At 36.4% G+C, this 15,354-nt stretch overlaps 1 protein-coding gene across 1 annotated transcript in view; it reads left to right on the top strand.

Moving 5' to 3' along the window:
- The window catches only part of TTC21B (tetratricopeptide repeat domain 21B), an 81,732-nt gene that overhangs the window by 27,328 nt on the left and 39,050 nt on the right, over positions 1–15,354 (top strand). Inside the window, 11 exon segments of the mRNA XM_032355836.1 lie at positions 2,779–2,861; positions 2,863–2,895; positions 2,897–2,938; positions 4,393–4,621; positions 6,344–6,487; positions 6,490–6,543; positions 6,546–6,573; positions 8,196–8,268; positions 8,724–8,834; positions 9,526–9,664; positions 13,635–13,741. Coding sequence (XP_032211727.1) covers positions 2,779–2,861; positions 2,863–2,895; positions 2,897–2,938; positions 4,393–4,621; positions 6,344–6,487; positions 6,490–6,543; positions 6,546–6,573; positions 8,196–8,268; positions 8,724–8,834; positions 9,526–9,664; positions 13,635–13,741 — 1,043 coding nt within the window.

Below are 15,354 nucleotides of genomic sequence, written 5' to 3'. Positions count from 1 at the left end.
TTGGGGCTTATATTTGTGTATCTTTCCTAGATAAATGCCATGCAAAGTAAATAAAAGTTATAAAATCATAAGGTTTAGAAACCAACCTAAAGGCATTATCCTAAACAGTTATTTCTTACATATAATGGAGAGAGAAGATTGACTGACTTTGCTAATTTTTGGGTCCTCAATTTTAACTGTTAAAAAAAAATAGATGATCTCAAATCTTGTATCTCTAAAATATTCTAGATGTAAAAAGTGGCTCTGTAATAACTTCTTCTGGTTAAGTTCTATTGAGTGACATGGTATTTCTACTTTGCTCTCAGTTCAAATGGTATTATCTACTAAGTAGTTAAAACTGGGACTTTGAGTTCTGTTATATTTTTTAGACATTTATTATTTTGAAAATTGATAAAAAAAATCAGCAATCAGCCTTAACATAGTAATTCTTAATTGCCAAAGTCTCTAGAAATGAAAGTCTCCTATGACCCCATTTTGAAAACAGCAGCCCTAAATCATTTGAAATAGTGCTGCCATATGTCCAAATAGCAGTGTCCTCATAAATTGGCAAGTACAATAACTTCTAACCCCAGAACTACTCAGAGTTGGACCAGACTTCCCAGGTAAAGGGCACAGACAGAAGCCACAAGTTCTGGGTTTGCCGAAGCCACCTGAGCTTCTGACTGGCTGGCTACAAATTTGGGGTTTCTATGACTCCTCAGGTTCAGATTCACTAGAATGACTCCTAGAATTCAGGATATTGCTATACTCATGATCAGAGTTTTAGTATAGCAAAAGGATACTAAACCAAACCATGGAGAGATGCACAGGGTAAAGGCCTGGGAAGGTTCCAGATGTGAAGCTGCCATTGTTCACTGTCTGTAGAGTCAGTACACATCGACATTCCAACACGTATGCATATGACAGTACATAAAGAGCATTAACAACCAGGGCAGCTCACCCCAAGTTTAGAGTTTTTATTAGAGTTTCATTATATAGGCATGGACTGAATCATTGGGCATGTGATTGAACTCAGTCTCCAGGGTCCTGCTCCCCCATTCAGGTAGATAACATGTAGTTCAGAGCCCCAGTCCTCTCCATTGTTGATCTTTCTGGCATGGCTCATCACCGTTGAGTCATATTCTTAACATAAGCTATCTAGGGCTTACTGTTCATCTTCTTACTTATATAAATGATCAAAGCCAACCTCAAACAACAAAGATACTCCTCTCACTCAGGAAATTCCAAGATTTTAAGACTCTCTCCCAGGAACCTGGGACAAAGGCCAGCCAAATTATGTTTTACATAGGATTCTAACAAAGATATACATGCAGGACAGAAGTGTCTTTCATTTTTCACTTCAGGGAAATTGGGCTGCTCTTAGATAAAAGTGTGATATGTTGGGTTCTTCATTTTATATGGCTATTTTCTGCAACACTGATGACCCATTTCTCATTTTTAAATATTTATTGACCTTCTAAGTACTGACCACGCATCTTTCCCCCCATCACTCTTAAAGGAACAAGATTCTGATCTCAGTCATTCGCACAGTCTCATGTTCTTCAGTCTCTTATTTGTAAACCCCGATTCTTTTCCTGTGTGCTTTCCCCCCTAGCAGTAACCTCCGGGTTATCTCCTTAATCCTTTTCCTCCTTAAAGAACATGGGAGTGGTAATTCGCACACCTTTATTATACTTAACCTTCCCATTTCCTATTTCCTTCTCTGCCTGTTCAGTTCTCAAGTATTCGAGTATATCACAACAATAAATAGTCCAATATTATTTATTATGTTTGCTGATTGATTGACACATTTTGTTACTGTGTTTAGTATGTTATTATGCAGCCTCAGCCTGTTACTTATTTATTAATCCTCTGTCTCTAAGAAATTGTTTCTATTTAGATGGATTGTGTCATTGGTTGGGCCTTTGGGAACTGGAAGCCTTAACTGTAAGCCTTGTTTGGTCTGTTGAGGTATCAGGTGAGGTTAAGGAGTAAGATGAACAGAGAGTAATCTAAGGTCTGTTCTTCCCCAGGGCTCCTAGCGAGGTGGAATGGGGGAGCTGGGCTTCTCTACCTACTTAACACCAGTCAGTGAGATGGGTTTAGGCAGATTGCTGTGGGTTACATCACTAGGAAGTTTTTCTAGAACCTGGAGTTTGTACTCTTCCTTCTCTGAAGAGCCTCTTTCTACCCCATCTACCAGCCCAAGCCTAACAGATTCCACCATTCCTGTCATTTTAATTTTGATCATTTCTTCAATCTGAGACTCCCAGATATACAGAGGATGTGTGTCCAAATATTGGCTGTTAGACTTGGCATTTAAAAGGCCATATTAAATCACTGTCTCCTATTTCTGAATGTCTGGAATATATCCCTATGCTTTTTTCTGTTATTTTATATACAGTGGTAAAATTTCTGGCCAAGGATGATCATAAGACTATATATCCTTTGTTAATGTAAGTGACCGTACAGAATTCTAGCTATTTAAATATCTGGGGTTTTGCCAAAACTTACCGTAATGAAATTTTAAGTAAAAAGTTTTTTGATCAAGAAAATAGATCAAGGAACATTTCTAGTCCTCTCAAGTAGCAGTGGTGTTTGACTCTGATCTTTTCACAGCTTTCCCTGGTTGCTCCTTATGGCTGGCCTGACTTACAGGAATATTATTTCATGAAGACTAGAAAGGGGCTACCTGGGGCAGGTGGGCATGGGACGATCCATAAACTACTCATGTCCCTCCTCTCTCTCACATCTCTGTCTCTAGCCATTTGAATTATAATGCTTTGTTTCTCTTACTAGGTGACATTGAAGCAGCTTATAATAACCTGCAGCATTGCCTAGAACACAGCCCTTCTTACGCAGATGCTCATCTCCTGATGGCCTCAGGTTTATTTGTCTCAGGAAAAATTCAAATTGGTGTTCTCAGTCACTTGAACTTTGTCTGAGCTATAATTTTAAAGTAAGTATTCCAAATTCAGGTGGATAAAACATACCACCCTCCTTGAACCTTAGCAAGTGGTGACATATTGTATTGTTTTTTTTTTTTTTTTTGCCTATAATGTTTTGCTAATAAATTTTAATGGAAAAAAGTTTGGATTACAAGCAGTATGAGAAAAAGTGGAGGTAGCTGTGGTGTAATAAAACCTATATGGACTTGGAGACTTTTCTCTCTCTGAACCTGTTTTCTTCTCTGTAAAACTCATATAATAACACCCTACAGTTATAGTGGGCTTTAAGTCTAATAATGGATGCATATAAAAATAATTGTAAACTACAAAGCATTATGCCATATGTTTTATGTGTAAGATCTCTGTTTTATGCTTGTTTCTTTCCTGGATTATGGGTTTTAATAACTTTTTAGAGTCATCATCAAAGAACACCTAGTCATTTTGAAAATTTTTATGTGGTTTGAGGCTATAGACACTAGACTTCTATCCCAAGATATTCTGTGTTACATCCATATCCCTAAGCATTAGGGAAAATCACAAGTTCAGGTGCTTCCTGAACTACCTGGAGTCATAGAGGAGCTCCTCAGACTTTTGCTTTGGTTCACAGGGTCTTGAACCCTATTACGTGAGGAGCCTTCAGTGGACTGGAGAAGTCAGGATTTGCAGAAGACAGTGCTCACTTCTTAGGTCAGTAGTCCTCAAGCCTAGTGATGCATTACCACCGTAGTGCCAGTACCTGGTCCCAGTGAATCGAAATCTCTGAAAGAAGAGCAGAAGCACGAGTATTCACGCAGAACCCACCGGAAAATTGGATGCTTAGCTCAGGGTCACAGCCATAGCCTGAAGGATGATTGGAACCTTTCTAGACATTAGGTGGCTGCCCCATCACCTCATTCTGCATCATCTCCTGCCTTTGACTCCTCCTTTGAACTTCTTGTCATTTTCTTATATTGTCTGTATACACCTTTGGTACCCAAAATAAAGATAGAGACTTCATAACTGTGTGTTTCAGAGTAGTATCAAAGTTTAAAACCAAGTTTGACTGACGTGTTCTGAGATTTTTAATCTTAAAATTACAGAATAAAAGGGAAAAACTGTGTTTCTAGAAATCTAATGACTTGATAGCCATACTAGAAGTCTGGATAAGGTATATTCCTTTTCTGAAAACTAAATTTCCTAGAATATATTTGCTAGCCCTGCTAGCTTTTTTTTTTTTTTTTTTTTTGGAGTTTTTCTTCCATCATGGTAAAAGCCCATAATCCCCTTGTTTGTCACCCAGGAGGATGCTAGGTAGTGGCAGGTTGCCTGAACCTGATTTAACACAATAGGTGATAAAAAAAGTTAATAAAAGGACAGAAATAGACCTCATGTATACAATCACAGGTAGACTGTTTGGTGGATTGTAAATTATGTGTTGGCAGTGTAAGCACTCCAAGGAAGTATTTCTGAATACTGTTTTTTTCAGGTGAGAGAATACCCTTTATACCATTTGATAAAAGCTCAGTCTCAAAAGAAAATGGGAGAAATAGCAGAAGCTATTAAAACTCTACATATGGCAATGAGTTTACCAGGAATGAGGAGAATTGGAGCTTCCTCAAAATCAAAATACAAAAAAACTGAAGTCGATGCAAACCATCGTTTATCAATCTTTCTTGAGTTGGTAGAGGTTCACCGCTTAAATGGAGAACAGGTAAGTCAAGTTTTAATTCAGTGGTTCAGCTCTGAACTTGGTTAGACAAGTATGTTAGTAGGAAATGAAAAAGCTGAAATTATTTCCTTGCTCATCCGGTCAAATTTAGAAAATTTATCTTATTAGTTTGAACCAAATCATGTCCTTTGCAAGCCCCTGAGGTTAAACATAATTTGCACCTGGATGACCTCAGGTATAACTGTATTTTCATTAGCTTCCAAGCAAAATAGTAATATATGTATAATATTATAGAGTAATAACATAAATTACTATGTACCATGAAACATATTAATGTAATGTAATGAATATAGTAATATAATGTTCGATGAGCTTGGCTACTGTGAAAGGTAATAATATAACATGGTTATCATTCTTTGGACTCCTGAAAGGAGACACACACACGCACGCACACATGTCCGTTCATACTCAGGTACTACTAGAATCAAATAAAAGTACCAACCTCAAATTCTAATAGTTGAGAAAACAGAAGAACTACTTGATGAATACAGCTTTGGTAAATTCATAGGATGACCATAAAATCAAATACTTAAAATAATACATATAATATAATAATAAATAGAAAGCAAGCAAGACTGCACTTTTTGAGAGAAGAGTCAAAGCCTTGTAGAAAATGAGGAACTTAACATCATTTATATCTGGTTTTCAGATTACAATAGTTGTTCATCAGTTATTTCATATTTTAGTGGAAATTAAGAAGGCTTGTGTCTAGATAACTTGCCAAATCTCAGAATAATTTCTATTTCCTAATATATTAGCTTAATATATATTAAGAAGAACCAATTCTACCATAGATAGTTGATTTTAAAATGCACTATTTTTTCACTTGTTAACATTTCTGAAATCAGAATGTCTTATAATCTCTAAAGTGAGATGAATCCTAAAATAAGTGTACATTTTAGATTCATTGAGGTACAGATTTGGAACTGGGGTAATGTATCTCAGCTGAGGCATAGCAGAAATTAGGTCCTGGCATAGGCAATAAAGTAGTCTGTTAGTTAATGAAGAGCCATTGGTACAAGGGAGGATTGTGGACTGGATCCCATCAAGGAGGCTGTAATGAGCATGGCTAAGAGTTTAGGCTCTGGGGTCAGGCTACCTGAGTTTGGGTTCTGAGTCTGTCATTGGTTAACTTCTTAACTCTCCAAATTGCAGTTTCCTTACTGTAGGTGGGGATAATGATAGCTACATCAGAGGATTTCTCTGAGAATTAAATGCGTGAATATAATGCTGAATGCAAAATAATGTACTAAATATTAGCAGTAGCAGCAGCTCTCGTGTAGCAACCGCCATTGTCCCGGTCATGAAAACACTTTTCAGGGCACCTGGGTAGCTCAGATGGTTAAGTATCTGCCTTTGGCTCGGGTTGTGATCCTGGGTCCTGGGATCGAGTCCCACATTGGGCTCTCTGCTCCTTGGGGAGCCTCCTTCTTCCTCTTCCTCTGCCTCTCTGTGTCTCTCATGAAGAAATAAAATCTTTAAAAAAAAAAAAAAGAAAACACTTTTCAGCCAACAGATATTCTGAATTTGGTCTCTGAGTTTAGTTTTAAATTTTTGTACTTTTCAAAAATCTGTCAATATTTCATGAAGGTCTTAACTGTGCTAGCATTTACTGTTCATTCTGGATTAGGAGAAAATCTTCATTTCTAATGTAATTTGTTTAACATTTTGAAAGACTGTTATTTTAACTTCATCTTCACAGCACGAGGCAGCAAAGTTTTACAAGATGCCATTCATGAATTTTCTGGGACATCTGAAGAATTACGTGTTACCATTGCTAACGCAGACCTAGCCCTGGCCCAAGGAGATGTGGAGCGGGCTTTAAGTATGCTTCGAAATGTCACAGCTGAGCAGCCTATTTCATAGAGGTCAAGGAGAAAATGGCAGATATTTATCTGAAGCACAGAAAGAGAAAATGTTATATATTACTTGTTATAGGTAAATGTTTATCTCAAACCCATTGTATTTTGACACACTTACTTCTTAAAATTAATTCTCAAATTTCTTTTTTTTCTTTCTTTTTAAGTGCTTTATAGTATAGACCCTTTCCATAACATGTTCAGCTACCGACCACAATCACACTAACGAAGCAATTCATTCTCCCTAAGACATAAACCATAGTGATTATGATTATTTCAACCTGTGGCTTACTCTAGATTCTTAGCTGTCCTCCTCCATTATGTGATTTCTAGATCTTCAGTCTTCCTGTTTGGGAGGGACAAAAGCAACAGTTATTTGCATTCTTTTTTTTTTTTAAAGATTTTATTTATTTATTTGACAGACAGAGATTACAAGTAGGCAAGAGAGGCAGGCAGAGAGAGAGGAGGAAGCAGGCTCTCGGCGGAGCCGAGAGCCCGATGTGGGGCTCGATCCCAGGACCCTGGGATCATGACCTGAGCCGAAGGCAGAGGCTTTAACCCACTGAGCCACCCAGGCGCCCCAGTTATTTGCATTCTAATGGCTAAAGAAAGCTGTGTAATGTAACAGTTCCAGCCCTTCTTTAATGCTCAGCGTAATAGCTCTAGCAATAGAAAATTGTGGCTTGGTATGTACCACACTCAGGTGCAGATTACAAATTCTCCTTGGTGAAAGGGCAGGGACTTGAAAAGTTATGTCATATGTTGGTGCCCTTAGGGGTTACTGGGATACGCACATTCACCTGCATGCCCGTCTATAAACATGGACGTACACACACACACACACACACACACACACACACACGGGTTGCTCTTACCTTTCTCCCCAAACAGAAGGATAAACATACAAGCACACACTTTATGTTAAAGAGAATCAGCATGTTTATCTGTTGAGAACATAGCTACATGTTGATGAATTCAGTCATTGGTTCATCTGTAGTGTGTAAATATCCAAACTCAGAACACTGCTCAGGTTCTTTGTAGGTGCTGAGTGACTCAAAGAAACTGAGTGGCATCCCATGTATGGAAGGATGAACTGGCGGTTCTAAATCATATTTTCTGTGGTGTTTCCAAAAGATCAGCACTAACTGTCACCTCGTGATAGGAAAACATTTTAAAACAGGGTCATGTTGTTTTGGATGCTCTGGGATAGTGTAGTCAAAGGCACGGGCTTTGTTTCAGGCAGCTCTGACACGTTAGTTGTAGACTTCAATTCTTCAGCAGGATCTATAAAATTACACTTCCCCAAACCATAGCTTTTGGACCAAATGAATGAGAAACCATACGTTGCAATAGCATCCCATGACATTTTTGTGCCTCCACTCACACATCATTTCAGAATTAGAGATAACAAAACCTATTTCTGCAGAGTGAGAATTGAGATGTTTACAGTCTACCAGTACTCTTGCTACCTGCACTTCAGAAAAGGGAAAGATGGAATGAAAAAAGAAAGTTGATCTAGCATAACAATCTGGGTGTGGGTATGGGTGGGTTGTTTTTTCTTTTGCAATGTTACACTGTTGGAAATGTCCAAGGTCCTCTGAAGGCTCTTGGTTAATTGAAATAAGTGAGCTTACCTTTTATTTAGTTCATTAAGAAGATATTTGCATTCAGTATACTAAATAGAATTGGTCTAATTTCTAGAGAAATTGCTGAGAGAATGCCCAGTCCTCGTTCTTTTCTTCTCCTTGGTGATGCTTACATGAATATACAGGAGGTAAAGTTTCTGATGCTACTGAACTCAGATTAAAAAAAAAAAAATAGTAAAACTCTTTTGTGATTAGCTTCATAGTCTCCTAAAAGGAATTTTTAAATGTTATTTAATATTTGACTATCCAGTCATCCAAACAAAAAGGAGATAACCATTATAATAAAGTTGTTTTCATATTGGGATCCAGTAATTCAACACTGTCATTTGAAACAGAGATGGTACCAGAAGCAAATTAAGAGCTACTGGCCAAAATGGTGTTTACTGATAAGTTACACCTAACACTAGTGACTGTCACCTCTCTGAAGTAGTTAAGGTTTCTAGACTTAAATATGTGCTTTGTTGTCTTACTGAGTGAATACTGTAGGTGTAGAGCTTTAAATATAGAAATGTTGCCCTTTAATGGGATCCAGCTAAGCTGTTTATTCATTGCTTTTTTTTTTTTTTGTATCTGCCGACATTAGCCTGAAGAAGCCATTGTAGCTTATGAGCAAGCGTTAAATCAGAATCCCAAAGATGGAACACTGGCAAGCAAAATTGGGAAAGCACTTGTCAAAACTCACAACTATTCGAAGGTAGGTACTTTATATGTTTGGAATATGAAATTTCAGACCCTGCTCTGTGAGAAGTCTGTTTATATCTTGATGGCTGTAAACTCCAAATTTGTATTCACAAACTGGAATTTATGTTAAAGATTTGCTCAGTGTCTCTTCGTTGCTGCATTTTGCAAAGGCTGGGACCTAAAGTTAATTCGGGCTTCATCTTACACCTAAACCCTGCAACCCACCAATTATGATGAAGTTGCTGTGGTTGCATCTTTTTCATTATATGACAAAGCCTAACAGATGTCCTTTCTGTTGAACCAGTTTTGGTAAGCTTATATGCTTCCCCGCTGAAACCCCAGTAGGGATAATGGATTTTCCTTTAGTTGTTATATTCTTGTTCTGTTCCTGGTAACTACTGAACATACATACAACCACGAGCAGAATATTTGCATTCACTGAAGTTCACTGGCCTCTGGACTGAAACTGGTAAAAACTGTTTCACCAAGCACCTTTTTAGCTGCTTTTCATAAGAAATGCTAGTTGCCTTGTCTGTTTCATTGTCTAAGAAAAATGGCATATTTAACTGATAGGCAGGTATATGCCTAAGCTTCTCCTGGATTATTTCTAATTTTTATATGCTTTAAGTCTGTGATATATAAATAGCTATGCTTAATACCTTTCTCATTGCCTTATTTTCCTAACTGAAATGCATTTTGTTTAGGCAATCACTTACTATGAAGCCGCTCTGAAAAGTGGACAACAAAATTATCTTTGCTATGACCTGGCTGAGCTTTTATTAAAATTGAAATGGTATGACAAAGCAGAAAAAGTTCTTCAACATGCTCTAGCTCATGAACCAGGTATGAAAGTCTTTCTGATTTGAAAAAAAAGTGTACCTTACCCTATATATCTGATCTGCTTTATGTTTATATTACATAAATGTTTATTTGTATTCTCATTATTATATATGTGACATTGACTATTCATTTATGAGCTTGTCACTCTACTAAAATAAGATACTTGTATAATAACAGTTTTATCAAACAGCCAATTGTGTTATAGAAAGATACTGTACTTTCCAAATGATACAAAGGGAGTTTCCTTTAAATTACAACTACATCTGATGTTTTTATTCATAAAGTAAACACTTTTTTATAATCTTTACTCTTTTAAGTTTTTTTTTTTTAAATCCAGCACTCTAAAAGATGTGTAAGTCCCAAATTCTTTTGTGAATTCTACTTGCCTTGTTCTTAAACTACCTCCATAGAGGTAACCATTTTTGTGTTTTAGTATATATGTAAATATATAAGTATAATCATAATTTTTCTTTTCAAATGGATTGTTTTTCCTCTCCTGTAGTTTTTTTCACAGACAGCATGTGCCAGATATAGTTTGATGTTAGTACATTCATCTCATTTTAATGTCATCATCATAATATTCTATAACGCCATAGTTTTTTGTTTTTTGTGTTTTTTTTTAAAACTTTCCTTCAATTATTGGGCATTTGTTTGGTTTTCCATTCTTTTGATATTAATAAACTGTTATAGTAAATATCCTTGTACTTCATTCGTTGATATACACTTGCTTCTAAATGTGATAAGGTGTGGAAACTGGCCAAATTACAAATTTGGTAGCTTTCTCCTGTGATCCAAGAAATGACCCATATCTGTTGTATTGGTTACCTATTGTCATTCATACTAGCTCCAGCTCCCCAATCAGGTTCCATCTCTGAGGAAGCATGGTAGATATGTTGAGTTCATGATTACCTTGTTTGCACGGTAGGTATGTTGAGTTCGTGATTACATTGTTTCTAGAAACAAGTTCTGAAGCACTGGTCTTCACAGACCCTTCTGACCCACTTTGAACTACAGAGAGGATATGACAGTGTGATCTCAAATCAACTCTTGCTTCCTCCCCCGACTCCCCAAAAAACTATGTGTATTGAAAATGTAACTGGATACTATTAATTGCCTTTTTAGAAGTTTGTACAAATTTCCTTTTCAATTATCTTTATTTTAAACTAAAATCTATAGCTTACTCATCACCAAAATTTAAAGATTACAGAAGTGAATGCAAGTTGTGTTGTCCTGCTCTTCAGAGAAAACCAATTTACCTTGAGTATCATCCTAATTAGTGTCGCCACCAGGCCTCTCTGTCTCTCTTGCAAATAATCACATACCATATTTTTCCTACCAAAATGGGATCATATTATACAGCACATCTGTAGTAGGCACTCAGTAGCTTCTCTCCATGTTGGTAAATGTAGCTCTTCTTTATTTTCTTTAGCATAGATAGAGCATTCTACTATATGTTAATATCGTAATTTATTTGATGGGCCCCCTACTGGATAGACATTTTAGATTGAAGAAAAGTTGGGAGACAGTACTGAAACTGGGTCCTTGTTTATATACCTCTGTGTGCTTCCTGGAATTGAGTCACGTCCCATGGCTCTTTCTTAAGGCCAAAAGTGTCCCATCATTGTGTAGATTAATTAGGGGAGGGGGAAAACACTTCACTTTGCAGTTCTTGGATGATTGATAAGGCTAGGCATCATTTTTTTGTCTGTAGATCACATTTTCTTCCTGGATGTTTGTTCATGTCCTTTGTCTTTGACCCTGAACCTCTGGTACATTACCAGTCACCTGTTACTCATTTGCAGATGTTTTCTCCCAGCCTATCCCCTTTTCTGTTTTTTCAGTTGAATTTGTCATTTCCTCAAATAGAATATTTAATTATTATATATACCAGCCTTTTCTTTTTTTGAGTCCTGAATTTCCTGTCATGCTCAGAAGTACTTCCTTCATCCTAACATTGTAAAAACATTCTTTTATTTTTTTCTGGAATAATCCGTATGCTTTAATCCACATACAGTTTTTCTGTATCGTTTCCAAAATGGAGAACAGTTTTATTTCAGTGCATTTTACTGAGATGCCGCCTTTGCCATAATAAACTTATTTATATGTATGACTGATTCTGGGAATCTTCCTTTTCTTGCCCTGAGGTATTTTGCTTTTGCCAGTGTCCCTATCCACTGTAAATGTCTTGAGACATGTGATAAGGTCAGCCCAACTCTTTAAGTTTTCTAGTATTTTCAAAATGGTATTTTAATTTAGCTTTGATGAAATTGGTGTTAAAATTCTTCTAATTTGGGATGCATTTACTATATAAAGTGTTATTTATTTCCATAAAAATATTTACATGGGTCTGTCAGACCTTGGTTGAAACACTACAGATGGCCTTACATATGCATTTTGGAAAAGGCTGTGAAAGGAAATTCAAGTAACATGTTCTACTTGTATGGGTGTTAAGTTTATTACATTTAGGTAATATAAATGCTTTCATGTAATATTTGTTGAGCACTTCATTATAAATTATGTCATTAATGTCCACATTTGTTTTTGAGAGGACTATAATTATCTCCATCTTTAAGTTAGCAATGTAGTCTCTTGACATACCCCCCTTCATCTAGCTGAAGGAGCACCTGGGTTCTAAGCATCTTGAACTTGGCTTGTCAGCTGGAATTCCTGTCTGCCTCCTCACATCTGTTCCGCATGCAGCCTTCTTCATCTCAACAACAACTTTGTCCCTCTTAGCCATTGCTGAGAACCCAAATCCTAGCCATCACCCTTGTCCCTGACTGTAGGAAATCCTGTTGATTCTACCTTCTGAATATATTCAGAACCCCACTCTGTGTCACTCGTTCCACAGCTGTCCCCTTGTACAAACCTTCATTGTCTCAAGTGGATTATGGTGGTCACCTTCCAGCTGGTCTCCCTGTTGTGTTCTCAGCCCCACACCCCTTCTGTAGCCTCTCTCAATAGTAGCAGCATCGAGCCTTTTAAACAGAGTAGGTCTGCTCTTGTCTTCTCAAGCTCACTGCTGTCTCCCGTTTCCCTCAGAGTTAAGCCGAAGTCTTCACAGTGGGGTATGGGTCCCTTCTCACGAGTACAGCGTTGCTCCTCTGACCCACTGTGACGGCCATCTCACAGTTTCTCCTACCTGTGAGGTGCCAATAACAAAACCTGCCCCTCCGGCTGAGATTTTAAAGAAACTATGTATATAAATCACTTTTATACATATGTGGCACAGACCATACACTTGATAGTGGAAGAAACATAGTTTTGTTATTTATCTAGGGTTCTTTTATTGCTCTTAAATCACAAAGTAATAATACCAAGTATTTAAATAGTACTTACCAGGTATTAGACTACTTTAATTGCATATGCAAACTTATTTCATAACTTAAAAACTTTTTAAATTTTACAACAACACTATGAGATAGGTACTATTACTTCCACTATTGTACAGATGAAAGAGAACCACAAGCTGGGTAAGTACCTCGTTCAAGGTTATAGAGCTAGTAAGTGAGAAGGCCTCGATTTGAAACCAGACAGATTTGCCATCAAAGTCGGTGCTCTTAAAGACCATATTTCATTGCTTATCAAGTATCTATTAATTTAAAACAACAGTTATCATCTCCATTACCCCATAGCAACTAGTCTATATTATTTTTTAATAACTTCAGTAAAGATGTTTACAGATTTAAAAATGAACATTGAAAATTTTATGTGTATTGTGACATCATCTCGTAATGTATGTGTAAGAAAACCCTTTTTCTTATCCAGTTCTTTAACTTTTCTTCCAGTTAGATGAAAATCCTCAATCTTTTTTTTTTTTTTAATTTGGCCATCCTTCGGTTAACTGGCAAAAAGTTTTCAACTTTATTCAGTTGTTCAAAACCATTCTTTCTAAAGACCAGTTTTAAAACTTGTGGAAAAATGTAAACATTCATTTAAAATGAATATTTTTCCCCATTATCTTCTCTCACAGTAAATGAATTGTCTGCTCTCATGGAAGATGGACGTTCTCATGTTCTTCTAGCAAAAGTTTATAGTAAAATGGAAAGACCTGGTGATGCAATCACTTCATTACAACAGGTAAATGCCACTGCTTGTGAGTGGCTGTGCGTGAGTGGCTGTGTGTGGGAGGTGGGAACAGAAGGCAGTATGCCACATGTAAGAGGAAGACAATTTATTTTGGCTCAACTGCGACAGAAAATAAGCCAAAATAGAAATAATGATTGAATGCCAGTGGGTTGTACTGCTTAAATGTGTTTTTGCTAACCAATATAATGATTAGAGCGAGTTGATATTTTTAAATCTTTTATAGCTGAGGAAGTTTGGTTTAATCATTTGTGTAAAGTCATATGACTAGGGTCATAGGCAGGATGTGAACTCATTTTTTTTCTCTTTTGTTTGTTTTTATCTTCCTTAATTTTTCTTAATATTCTGAGGTTTTCTAAGGAGAGGTTTTATACATGTTTGCTTGGATGTATTCCTAAGCACCTGGTGTTTTTTGATGATTTTTCAATTTCTAGCTTGTTGACTTTTTTTTTTAATAAATGACTTAAATTTTATCTGCAGCACCCTGCAGCTACCAAGGTCATCATGGTAATTTTCTCCTATTTTTCATTCCCCGTTAATGTACTATGTTAAAGTGATTGATTTTCAAATGTTAAACCACCCTTATATTTCTTAAATGTCACTTTGTTATGAATTTTAATGTTCAAAATTTGTATGTCTGTGTTCCTGAGGGTGTTTGGATCTCTAAGATTATTGTTGTTTCTTTAATATTTGGAACAATTCAGAGTTAAAACCATTTGGACCTTGACGCTTCACTGATGGAAGGTTTTGATTAGTGGATTCAACATCTTTACAATTCAGACTGATCATTTTTAAACTTCTTACATTAGTTTGAATGGCTGTATTTTTAAATTTGTTCATTATATCTTCTTGTTTTTGAATGTCTGCAAGTGCTGTAAAAATGTCATCTTTTATGGCCTGATATTGGTGATTTTATTTTATTTTTCTTCTACTATTAATGATCAATTATGCCGGGAGTTTCATATCTTAATATTTTCAAAGAACCATCTTTTGCTTTTCTGGCTTCATTAAATGTTTTCTGTTTATCTCATTAATTACTTTCTTCTACTTTTTTTGGATTTGGTTTGCTGCTCTTTGCCTAGCTTTGCCTAGCTTTGAAAAAGTATGTTAGGTAATAGATTAGTTAGCCTTAGTTCTGTTCCTTCTCATTTAAGTTGATGATTTTTCTCTAAGTATTGCTTTGACTACCTCCCACAAATTTATTATTACTCAGTTCATAATATTCCTCCTTTTCACTTTGATTGCTTCTTTAACAAATGGGTTATTTCCAGGCACTTCTGATTTTCTTGTTATCTTTTTTGGGGAGGGGTACCCTTAATCCATTTCACTATTTTGTTCATCCCTCTACCCCCTCTCTTCTGGCAACCACCATTTCTCTGTATTTGAGTCCTTGTTATCTTTTGGATGTTGATTTCTAATTGAATTCTACTGTGGTCAAAGACCTACTTTGAACAATTCAGTCCTTTGATATTTGTTAAAGCTTGCTCTCTGTCCTATATTTTATAATCAGTTTTGGTATAGGTAACTTGTGGATTTAAAATAATGTGTTTCTGTCATTACTGAGTGCTTAGTTCAGTATGTGTCAGTTAAGTCAGGTTTGTTAGTTG

The sequence above is a fragment of the Mustela erminea genome, chromosome 8, assembly GCF_009829155.1.
Source record: "Mustela erminea isolate mMusErm1 chromosome 8, mMusErm1.Pri, whole genome shotgun sequence".
NCBI lineage: Eukaryota > Metazoa > Chordata > Mammalia > Carnivora > Mustelidae > Mustela > Mustela erminea.
This window is presented reverse-complemented; position numbering and strand designations above follow the sequence as displayed.